We start from the raw sequence: 12,754 nt of genomic DNA on the forward strand, positions 1-12,754 counted from the left end.
ATCACCCGCAGAAATTACGATTGGGCTTCGCCGCTCGAATCAGATCTACAGAATCGAACGGGGGTTCTGGCAAGCTCAGACAGTCAATCCTTGAAAATATCATCACAAACCTTGGCCAAGACCGTCCCTTCTCCCCCTATTTCCTTTTGAGTTCGGGGGTACCAACTAGGTTCCGGGGAGCGACACTGTCTTGAAATTGATGCCAGGAGGAAGAGACTGCTTGGCCAAGTATGGTATGTGACATTGCTCGTGGAGGATCGTTTCAGTGTGGTCCAGGCTCCCGTTTAAGCTCAGTCAAGGGGGGCTTCCGTGCACGATCAGCGCCAGTCGGTCCATGTTAAGCGGTAAAGCTCGTGATCGATATTTTGGCTTTCCACTGTCAATAGTCGACGCACGCAAACACCCCAAATAGCCAATCTTTGATTAGTGACGATCCCGGCGGTCACACATGAGCTGACACACGACATGCGACTTTGGGCGTGGGGGGAAATTAGCATTTATTCTCTCCGAAAAGCTCGTCAGCAGGTAATACACTGAACAATGCCGGGCTTCGGATGAGATTCTGCGATATACTTCTATGGACAGCTGTTCACAAGAGAAGGGGTTGACTCTCTTTGAAACTCATACTCGAGGGATCAAACACAGACACATGTAAGGCGCCCGCGAAATGCGAAATAGACTCAGAAACAATAATCAGCACCCAACGATCAACATGCCACAAAATGGCGCGCCTCGCAGGCAGCGGCGATCAGGATGACGAGCTCATGCATTCCTCTTTTTTCTTTTTGGATCTTGCTGTCCCACATGGCTGGAACTATGTCTTTCACATTGGCTCGCAAACTCGAGAATATTGTTCTAGCCTCGTTTGGTGAAAACAATTACTACCCCTCGCACGAGACGGAATTTACCCCTACTGCGACAGAATCTCCTCCATTACTCCCGAATTATCCTCATGTACTAACTGGACCTTCATACTATCGGCAAATCTAGAGGTGTCTGCGCCATGGTACATGCTGCTGACCTTAAACATGAAGCTGAGGCATTCAACATCTCCGAGGCTGGATATGCCTCCAAAGGCCTTGTTGAGCCCAAGTATATGGGCACTATAGCAGATCAGAGAGATATGAATGTATTGGGCCGAGCCCAAGTTCTGCGGGTGAGCCTGCCCATGTCGATCCACGTATAGTACTGACACCGTTAGCTTAGAGGAATTTCCGATTTGTTTCGATTGTTGGGTTCGGCTGCACTTTAATATCTACGTGGGAAGTCATACTGACGTATGTTTCTCCGGTCTTTCTGGCATTGTTTGTCCAACTAATTGCTGGCCAGGTTGTTGAGTGCTGGCTTAACCGACGGTGGGACTGCTGGCTTGATATGGGGTTTTATTATTGTTTCGTTAGGGTTCACCCTTGTATTTGCCAGCATAGCTGAGATGGCGTCAATGTGCGCTCTATGGTCGCTCCGTCACTATTCACGGGGCTCAAGCTGACCTTCTTTTGACAGGGCTCCGACATCTGGGGGTCAGTATCATTGGGTATCCGAGTTCGCTCCTCGCAAATACCAGAAGTTCCTAAGCTATATTACTGGTATTCGATGTCAAGACCCATCCTCAGTCATCAAGTAGCTGACGACATTAGGCTGGCTTTGCGCAATGGGATGGCAGTGCGCTATTGTATCCATTGCATTTCTTGCTGGCACCGTCATCCAAGGCCTGATTGTGCTCAACGATTCGGCTTATAATTTTCAACGCTGGCACGGCACCCTATTTGTAATAGCTATTACAACATTTTCTATTCTTTTTAATACCTTTCTAGCCAAGAACTTGCCCGTGGTAGAAGGGTTGATTTTGATCCTCCATGTCATCGGGCTGTTTGCGATTATCATCCCTTTGTGGGTGCTTGCTCCCCGCAACAACCCCAAAGCTGTTTTTACCGAATTCAACAACGGGGGAGGATGGAACAGCCCCGGTACTGCGACGCTGGTCGGCCTATCGACTACCATTACCTCTATGATCGGATATGATTGCTCTGTGCATATGTGTAAGTGGTGACTCTTATGCTGTCTATACAAAGTAGCTAAGTTGCAGTAACAGCCGAAGAAATCAAGGACGCGTCAAGCACATTACCCAAAGCAATGATGGCCTCTATTGGTGTCAACGGCATTTTGGGCCTCATTATGATTATTACGCTTTGTTTTACTATGGGCGACGTTGATAGTATCCTTGCCACCCCTACTGGTTTTCCGTTCATACAAATATTCTACAACACTACCAACAGTTTTACAGCAGCAAATACAATGACCGCAATTTTGATAGTGACATTGACGGCCAGTACTATCACAGAGGTGGCAACAGCATCCCGGCAGCTGTGGTCCTTTGCGAGAGATGGAGGGCTCCCTTTCTCATCCTTCTTTTCCTATGTACGTTGCCATCGACAACATAACTGGATGTCATTCCATTGGGCTAGACTATGACGTGCTGACAGTGTGAATTCGAAATAGGTCACACCGGGATGGCACATCCCACTGAATTCAGTGATGGTCTCACTTGCAGTGACTGTTCTCCTCTCTTTGATCAATATCGGCTCCACCGTCGCTCTTCAGGCCATAGTGTCTCTTGCTATTACCTCTTTGATGTCTGCCTATATTCTTTCTATTGGCTGCATCGTTCTTAAACGAATCCAAGGCGAGCCGCTTCCGCCCCGGAGATGGTCTCTCGGCTCTTTCGGCATGGCTATCAACATTGCATCCTTGCTATTTCTATTCCCAATCTTCGTCTTTTCTTTCTTCCCCCTCACTGCATCTGTTGATAGTAAGACGATGAATTGGAGTGTGGTTATGTATGTGGGAGTGCTCGGTTTTGCATCAATCTATTATTTGCTTCGAGGGAAGTATCATTTTATTGCGCCAGTGGCGCTCGTCAAGAGGGGAGAATAACCTGGATAGCCTTGGCTATTGTGGGCTTGGCAGCAAAACATACGCCCACAGCAAGAAGAGTTTGATGTACAGTACTTTCAATGTCGATAATATCTCTCCATGAATTGTGGGATTGTGAATATGTTCTATTGAATCTTCTCTACAGTCCATTTCCCCCGTGCATTCGCTTATCTATTCCCCTATTGTAAAGCAGGTAATACCACTGTCTGATTCCCATTACGCGTACTATATCATCCAGCCCACAGCTTCTATCGAGGCCACTCCACTTTCTATCTTCAATCTCTTCTGCCTCTTCATTCTGAAGCCTACCAAATTGGGATCCATGAGTCTTAGAACATATTGGATCCCAGTAAGTGATCCACAATACTGCAACATTAAGGGTACCACTGAGCTTGGTCTCACTACCGACCTGCTCTAAGCGGGGTTTCAACTATACCCAGCTTCCCATTCAAGGCCTGATCCAGCTCACAACTCTAGTCATACTTCCTCAAATCCTCTTTCTGAGGAACAAAAAGAGTAAATCACAATTTTTGAAGCATTGGAACATCTCGATACCAAACAAAGAAGATATTATGGTCGAAAGTCCCAGCACTGTAAGGATATATTCCTTGGAGGAAGCCAAACTTTCCAACGACCGCAAAAAAGACTAAAAGGTGGCATGTCCTGACAGTGATGAGTACTGTTATCTCCAAGTTGGACGTTCTAGCCCTCGCTCTAGGCTGTAGTCAGCCAGGGCAACACCATGTCAAAAAGGCCAACCGCAGGGTCCCCGGTGATAATAGCATCCCTGGGCTGCTAAGCCTGTGAAGCTAGACCGGACAAACGCATTCCACTTTGACATCGTACATTTTCATCCCAGTAGTACCGTAAGGAATTTCTTGCTTAATTTTGGTAGTTCTTCATTCATTGCTAACCTACTATAGTACTCGATAGTGACATTGCATTGGGATTCCAATCAAGCGCAGCAAATCTGGGATATTTTGAATTAGATAGCACTCTAACACCTACGGAAATTACATATTTCCAGGAAATCCACTCTCCTCAAGGTTCAGATATGAACAGTTAATGCTGGCCGACAACCTCCCAAAGGTTGAGCGTAGCCCCGATGTGCATTGCGCCTCGGATGGGCAGAATCAACCGTCATATCCGGATCCTGGCAATCATGTTGTTGTCAGTCCCACGCTCTGATAAAAACCTCTATGGCGATGATATGCAGAAAACAAACGGCGCCTGGCGAGGCGTTGCCACATTCTTTAAGTCTATGACCAGTGCTTCGGAGTACGAGAAGATCGACAGAGGATACTTCGAAGAGCTACTAATTGCTAGAGAAGGGAACAACGACAGCAAATATGAGATGATTCATCGAATGCTACTCATCAATAGGACGACACGCAGATTGCGAAGTGTCTCCCAGCCCGCGGCGAGATAGGGCACTATACCTTGCAGCGTGCTCAAACTGACAAATTATATCGAAACACGGATTCCTGGGCATCGAGGAAATATAGCACTCTTCCTCACAAATTGCTGGGTCTGTTTCGGGAAGATAAGCCAGGCTTTCCGGCGGCCATCAGTCTATTTTCCATCCAAAGGTTATGGGCTTGCGTCTTCGAAACTAAAAGGACTTACAACAACATAACCGTAGCGGAATAGGGAAATCTTACTTGTTTTCCCCTGAATCCTCATCGAGCGACCCAGACATCGAACAAAAGATGTTGAAGTTTCTCAGATTGGAACCTGGAAAATATCCCCAGACATCAACAATGAATCATACCTGTGAAGGCAATATAACTTCATGGATACCAGCCGGTGTCGGTAAAAGCCAAAGCATTTTGAGGAGGCTGGCGGCAACAACCGCAAGCCTTGTTACTGGGATTTTGATGTATGTAAGGTAGCGATTTACTCTACAAGACTCTCTAGGACATTATTCTGGATGGCCTCGGTCTCCCACTCTATGGGCTGGAACCTCTCGAGCCCAGGCACTCTCAACACATAAAAAGCGAACTCCGTAAGCTACGCGCCTATATCCTGTACGTTGACACTGCAACATGGGCGATGTTGTGATTCGCAGCCTTTGACCGAATCAAATGCTTGTGTAGCCTTGATGAAGGAGCATTGCGGCCATCCTGCAAGCCCCCAACTATCGCATTCTGTTGTTCTGTAAGTATTATACTAGGTGGCTCTATCTTTTGAATACGCCTAATCTAATATGTGTGCACAGGAGCCAGAATCCCAGATCAAACTGAAGCCCTCGATTTCCTGCTGAGTTTGCCAGAAGTCAGTTTGACTTCGGACTCATAACTAACATTAGCTCGGCTCCACCAATGCTTGAAATAACTAAAGACCCCCTATACCAGCGCCTTTAATATTGGGATAAAATTATGAATGCAGTGGGTATAGGATCATCTCGGGATCTCATACATGATGTGAGTACCGCCCTAGTGACCTGATCATACAAAGGCCCCGAGCATCGTCATACCGTTTCTGATTACTGGGATGGGGCAATACCAATATCCATGGGTTCAGGACTAGTTCGATATATGTTATCTTCAAATGCCTGCGAATCGCCAAAGCCAGGTTATTAGAGTCACAGATTCGGTTCCTTTGGGAAACCTTTCCGAACCGTAACCCTGGAGTACTCTCTCGACTTCCTGAAAAACATGCGACCAATTTTCTGAAACTCCTGTTATAGCTATCTTGTGACTAGGGATTATATTTATCGTGACAGAGTCGTTGAGATGTTTGCGGCTGTTAATGAGGATAGCAGACTTGTATCATCCCTTGGCCTTCAAGCTTCATTCACAGGCAAACTATACGAAGAGATCTTCAGAAGAAAACAGCTAGGTGTCACGGAGTTGAGCTCGCTGGGCAGATAGTGTATCTTCTTGGAGGCTCTTCTATGAAGAAGCCTGCGTATCGTATTCTTGTTGAGGCTAATGGTATACGTCTTTCCGCCTGAAGCTACTAGGCCAAACATCTATTCAAGCCATCAGCCAGCGCCGAATTCTGGATCTGGAAAAGAAAAGATAACAACTGGAAAGAAGTATTGATAGCTCTAGACGTCTTTCGGGTTCTACCTTGTGTCTGCTTGCTTGCTAGGGACTATACCACGGCTTCGGCCTGTAGTCGCAAGGATAATTCATGTAACCGGCCGTGGAGAGGTTGTCGATGGCATACTATGGGATTACAACTGATATCCCACCCTTGCTAGAGATGGAACAACCGATATTCCTCGACCCCTATCAGTTGCCACTCTGGGGTCTCTGCTTCATAGGAGCCCAGCACTTGCTTTTGCGTTATCTGTTCTTCTGTTTCATGACAGTTTCAATCATGGACAGAGCCTAGGCTATAGTCATGCCTATGGCAGGCAGACATCACCAAACTTAGAGATATTTTGCAAAAGACGCAGGAGAACGACACCGATGTCATACCTTCCTTACAGTTCAATACCTTTTTCGAGAGAAACACTACGAGCTGAAGAGCATTCACACTACCAACTTCTTTCGCTAGATCTTGTTCTTCCCACGTGAGATCTTTTTCTGGCAGTCCAATCATTTTCGTTGTGCATGTGTCTACGACTGACCGGACGCCTGACTTTTATGAGCCTCTCAGCGTGAGCCTAGGTACACTCACACTATGGGCAAGGAAACTTACGGGCCATTTAGAGAAAAGCTTCCCTTTCTTATATTCGCCCAATCGTCCAACAAGGTATTTCCACCTAATAGATATACCCAAACCTAGCGGTGCATATTCTATTCCTCGCCCGCTGACAAGAGACTAGATGCCTTGCCATATTAGTGCTGAATAGTTAGGATAGCCTGTCTACTAATTTAGTAGCCCTGTTATCCCTATTCCGGCCTCATATGGACGATGTGCGCATCACCATAAGAGTCGTCGTGGGTGAACCAAGAAGGCTTTATCCAGGCAGAGGGCCTCGCTCAAGGCGGCAGAAATGGCTATCTCTTTGGTAAACTCTACTGAAAAATTGGATGAGACAGGCCAGGCTGAAGTCGAAAAGCTTTTAATGTTATCACAGTGTTTCGATACTGAAAATGACAAACCTCCTACGGGGTGTAAAACTTGGCTTTCCTGCTGTGACTACAGCACTTTCCGCCAATATTTCAACCCATTAAAGTGAAACATACGCACATACGAAGGATAGCAGGTTGAGACTAAGACATCCAGCATCAATCATGTGCTTCGAAAACCCAGGTTGCAGTTATCCTTTACCTGTGAAATGGCTGAAGAGCCAATAATAAGGATATTTTCATTTCAATCCTGTCAGCCACGAGGAAGCCGTATGTGCAATGGAGGTAAAACATATGCCGTATCTCTCTAACCTCCAGCTTTTATCGAAGTTGCCAACATTTCGAGTTCCTCGCGTGTTCGCATCATGGGAACAGGCGAGTACACAGCAACGTCAAGATCCGGGCAAGTTGAAGTAAAATGTCCAAGTACAAGAGGCTGTTTCCCTTTATATAATCTGCAAGGCATATGTGTAAAGTGCATCCGGTACAAATATTCTGTCACAGAACACGAGGACTCCAAGGCCAAACTCGACCCTAGGCACTACCATTGGATTATGCACAAGCGGAGATGACTGGAGTTGGTATTTGCATGGCTTGGTTTTTATATTCCTGGAACAAAGATAACAGTATCATCAATTGGAACTACGCTACAGGCGCTCAGGAAGGGAACATTGATCCAGCATCGGATAAAAACCATGCGCAGAAAGGAGACATGCATAGGCAACAAAAGCAACTTAACGTGGCCGTTATTGGATATTTTAACTCAATCCCCCACATACCAGCAGCATGATGTTGAGTCTCGGACTTCCAAATAGCGGAGTTTAGGTTGGGCTTCAGCTTAAAAAGATCGGTAGATGAACTTCAACATTTTGAAGCTTTAATTGAACGAGAATCGATACTGCCATATTTATAATTCTGAGCTATAGCTATCGAAATACTCCTTCCTTCTTTTGACTGTTCAGCTTGCGAGGCAGTCGCTTTTGGGATCAATAGCTGCTTCTCTATCTAAAAGTTATTCCAGCCACTAGCCGTGTATTACAGAGGTGAGGTAGCCCCCGATATCTATCTACTACTACCAGCTAAGTCAAGCTTCTTTAGCAGATCAAAAACAAGACAATGATCGTATCTGGCAAACAAGGCTAGAAGCCCAAATGGCGGTTGTAACACAGCTGGATAAGTAGGATACGTGCTATGACTGGAAGCTCCATGCTGTGGGGCCACTGAAATTGCTATTAGGGGATATATGGAGTGCTTGAATGATCATCACTTAACAGGTGCTAGCCACAACCACCACCACCTGCGTCTTGCAGAGGTAAGTCTATTTTGAGGCGGAATTGTTTTACATCCACTATCACACGTGAGCCTCCGTAGCAACGGGGCAGCTGTAAGAGTTGGATTTAGGCACATAGGCAGAAGCTCTCCTTGATTATTCCCGGGCATCCTATTACATCGGATATAGAGACTAATGATTTCAGTGTTGCTAGGGATGTTGACTCTAATGCTGAGACCCTGGTCGACCATAATTACATGGACGTCGATCAGGACATGGTAGACGTTGGCCATGATGTAGACGAAGATATTCTAATGGAGGATGCATAGCATAGTTGGAGACCAAGGGTGGGAGGGAGGGCTGGCCCCATGTAATGCGAATTCTTAATGTTAAATACGGTTGCTTTTTGACCATAGTCCTAAAGCCCTACACTAGACAGGAGTATACTTTGTGCATTAGGTGTGCTCCACACGGTATATGGATGTAAAACCTTACAAGACAGTTGGGGACTATCAATGCTTGCAGAGATGGCTATGAGCCCGAAACTATCAACACCCCTATAGGGGAGGCCTCTCCCTGCGGGGAGGCGGTGGACATGGGGCAAACTTATGTTGACATGGTGGACACCTTAGTTGACCTGGACACACCTTTTTGGCCCCGGAGGGGAACCGGGACGACCAGTGCTTATCTATATGGGTGAGGTCCCGTATATGAACCTGAATACTTTACACTGTCACTGATATGTCAAGCTATATGTACTATAAGCAGCAGACAACTAAGACTAACACAGAAATATAGGAAGTAGCCACAGATAGCTTTACATGGCACTTCCTACACCTAAGCAATAATTCGAAGGTATGAATCTTGATCTAGGTCAGTCTTGACCGAACTGTACGAGGGATCTAGTCATGATCGTTCCTATTACCTCTATCCATGACGTATGGCTTTGGATGATCGTGCAAGAGCCAACTTCGAGGAGCTCCTATATCAGGGCTATATCACTACGGACACACTGTCGCGAACAGTATAGTGGTCCATGTAAAGTATATAGGTTGGCCTTACTGGAAGAATGGAACATCCCACCCTGTTGTTTGTATAGTCCACTTGGAGAAAGCACCAGGGGAGTGAAATAGACCCAGCTTCGAAAGAATCATCCTATGTATTGCTGACGAGCTCTTGGATATATAACAATATGGTCAAGAACAACGGCTAGTATTGACTGTATGTACCTCGATCAATAGTATATAACAGTCAAGGCCATCGGGTTTCCAAGCCATTGTATAGGTACTGACAGTTTAGTAGTATACATCACTACATACCCACTTGATTAGACCACGGTGGGAAAGCAGGCTTCATCCACTTATCTACCTCTCACTTCTTTAAAGTGCCTCCTTTGCTTTCAATCTCCTCAGCTTCTCGTCTACAACTATCACCTTCGAGCATTCAACGCCTTGAAGCGTTTATAGCCACAGAAAAGAAGGCTACTTTATTATTATTAAGTCAGTCGTAATAACCGAAGTGAAATATCCTTAAGAGCATCACAACTTCCTAGATATATTAATCACTACAGGTATGGGATAGTCAACTGCGGCGGAGCAAATTAAACCATTTTCAGGGTTACTCGATGCGATACCCGCAATAGTCGAACCCCACCTCGCCCATCCCAAGTTCCTGGGGAAATACTGACCGATTTGATCCTCAGGGCGTAAATATCGGCAATCCAGCATCGTCTACTCCGCAACAAGCTGTCATACTCCGCATTTCTGTCAAGCGATGCGGGGTGAAAGTCACCTGCCCTAAGCGTTACAGGTGGGGACCGACGTGTACGACGAAGTGGCGTTGGAGGGAAGTGTCAAGCAGAGAATGTTTTAGGGTTGGTGAGTCCATCGGAAGGCCCCTCGGCAGTCATCCGATCCCCCGATGAAACTATAATCACGTACATCGGAAATCCAAACCCTGTATGGTTATCCTTTCGGAGCAATGTGTCATGTATAATCTAATCGGGCAGGGAAAGAGAGACCCTGAAAAACGTTTACGTCAACTTAAGTCTAGGCAAAACTTCGGTGAATTGCCTGACTGAGCAGAGCAGAGCAGAAGCGTAAATGCCTTAAGAGCACGTCACGTTTAGTACCTAAAGCTTAACGGGGGTTGTACGCTGTACCCCGCGCGGAGTAGATGATTGAGGCCTGAACACTCGGCGTATGGAGAGGCTCGGCAACGACCGAGTATCACGGCCGTACGTCGGATACCGGATGCCAATTTAGACGTCATAGATATTCTCACTGGGCAGCAATATGGGCTGATACTAAGAGCGATACCCAAAACCTGTAGAGGGCCCTCCGTACAACTCGAACGGCAAGGTCGTGGCAACAGCCAAGGATGCGCATAGTTCCGTCATATTCAAAATGCCGCCAAGGATGAATAGCCTCCCTAGAAGACGGAGTATATATCTACCGAGCTCTACGATCCCTCTGGCTAAGGTACAGTACTTTTGTAGCCCCTTCTCCTAAAGCACAAGGTCGCCTGCGCGGGTCCAGAACCCGAGCCTCGTCGGGCCAAGGAAACCTTCCTGAAAAAACAAATTACGTGGAGCACTTGCAGCTTCACTAAAGAACACTAAGAGCACTAGTTTAGGTCGGAGTTGGGGCGAGTTCTAGAACTGCCATAGGCTGTTTAACGTAACACTAGCCTGGATGCTAGTCGGCGATCGTACTGTGTATTCTGTATTATTGGGATTGATCCGGGAAGAAGCCGCTGCGAACCGGTGGTGACCGATGTGGAACTGAAAATCGTAGGCTCGGTTTGACTTCTGCGGCCTGACCACTAGGACATGAGACGGGATCGGATTTCCATCTTACGCGTACTCTTGGAGCGAAACGGTCGTGGGAAATCTTCGTTGTTTGCTTCGCAAGGGGCGCTATTTTAGGAATCGCCAATGTGATTGGGAGGAAGGTAAGATACCCGTCAGATGTCAGCGGCTGGGATGCAGGAATCATTGCGCATGGTGGCGTCGGCTGAGGATTTTATTTGCTTTGTAGCACCGTCGATCATTTGCATTTTAGAGGAAATGGAAAAAGGTATTAAAGGAAATTGAAAGCAGCGTCTAAGGCAGCCTAAGAGAGTGTGCGTTCTGTAGACCACGATACGCAAGCCTCTTCCCACAGGGCATAATATAACAAGTCATTATCTTGTTTAGGTCCGGTCATCTTGCTAGACCATGACGGAGGAAGGGGCTGGAGAAATTTTCAAACGGGCCAAGTGGACAGCAAATAGACTGAGGCGTTTCACCAGTTTTGGAAGAAATTTGATGGTGGAGAGCTCTTTGTGGGCCTAACGAACCACCCTTGCTTAGCCTGTCTTGTCCCAGACGGCCGGTCCTACTAGTAGGATCAGATAAGCCGCACCAGGGATAACCCGGGCGCTTCAGGATGATTCGTAACAGCGCTGTCCTCCTTATCCAGTCGATACCTAGGTTACATGCGAGTATCGAAGAGGCCCGCGACTTGCCATACCCATGGTACAGTTTCCCGCACACGCTATAAAATTCATGGAGGTGTCTTGGTATCCGACTGAACATAACATCTGCATGCGGGAGACCCATCATCCACAAAGGGTAGACCTAGAACCTATTTATAAGACCAGCACAGCGAGGCGCACCGAGAGATGAACGTAATTTGATCCACCGCTGATGAAAGATTCACCGTCTGGAAAATCTGTTGGCCTTCCAGAAACCTGAAGAAGCAAGTGGAGGAGATCAGAGGCGCCATTTTGTTGGGCATGAACGGGTGCACCCAAGGAATGGTTTGGCCATTGTGGGAGTCTGATTGGCAGCCGCGCGCCGATGCGTGCCCTGCTAGAGTAGTATAGTAGTGGGAGTCCCTGCAGCAGAAGTGTGTGTCTATTGTGTATTCGCTACCATAAGCGGAAACGACCAGCAACCCCGGAATCTAGAAATAGCTCCATGGCTGAACTAAGTCGCTATCTGATTGATATGATCCAGCCGCCGACATCGGCGAGAGCCCCACTTTGATTGATACGGAACATGGCTCATGAGAAATACACGATTGCGAATACGGAGAGGAGCAGTCTGGGCTTAAGAAGCATAGATTAGGAAATTGAGAATTGAGCACGGGCACAGAGGACACCCCCCGAGTCTCTAGATTCGCGGCTCAGGGCACATTCTCCTGAGAATTCAGGAGGTTGCGCTGACTGCTTCCGGCGTGGGGTGATTCGGAGAAGAACGGCGCCATCCACTAAGTTATCTGATCCGGAACCACTTTGTGGATCACGTGCATCCACGGAACTCAACCCAAGAATGGGGGAAAGTCTGTGACTGAGGCGTATGACACCCGTGATTTCATTAGCAAACAATCATAAGCATGATATTATGGTCAGAAGGGGCATGAAACCCCCTTGACATTCATTCATGAAGCACGAGTGTCACGCATCCAGCCTCGGGTGGAGGACACTTAACAGCGGCTTAACCGAGGGCGGCCGCCGAACAGGGATGGGTTGCAGCCGGATC

The 12,754-nt window shown here is 47.1% G+C and overlaps 1 protein-coding gene across 1 annotated transcript; it reads left to right on the forward strand.

Moving 5' to 3' along the window:
• Positions 1-1,003: 1,003 nt before the first annotated feature.
• ABOM_009201 (putative GABA permease) lies at positions 1,004-2,934 on the forward strand (the record flags this gene model as incomplete). Its single annotated transcript, XM_022536329.1, has 7 exons — positions 1,004-1,156; positions 1,207-1,277; positions 1,330-1,443; positions 1,504-1,586; positions 1,638-2,039; positions 2,093-2,418; positions 2,500-2,934. The coding sequence occupies 7 exons, from the start codon at positions 1,004-1,006 to the stop codon at positions 2,932-2,934; spliced, it is 1,584 nt and encodes a 527-aa protein (XP_022386804.1).
• Positions 2,935-12,754: the final 9,820 nt, after the last annotated feature.

This window comes from Aspergillus bombycis (genome assembly GCF_001792695.1).
Source record: "Aspergillus bombycis strain NRRL26010 chromosome Unknown contig00077, whole genome shotgun sequence".
NCBI lineage: Eukaryota > Fungi > Ascomycota > Eurotiomycetes > Eurotiales > Aspergillaceae > Aspergillus > Aspergillus bombycis.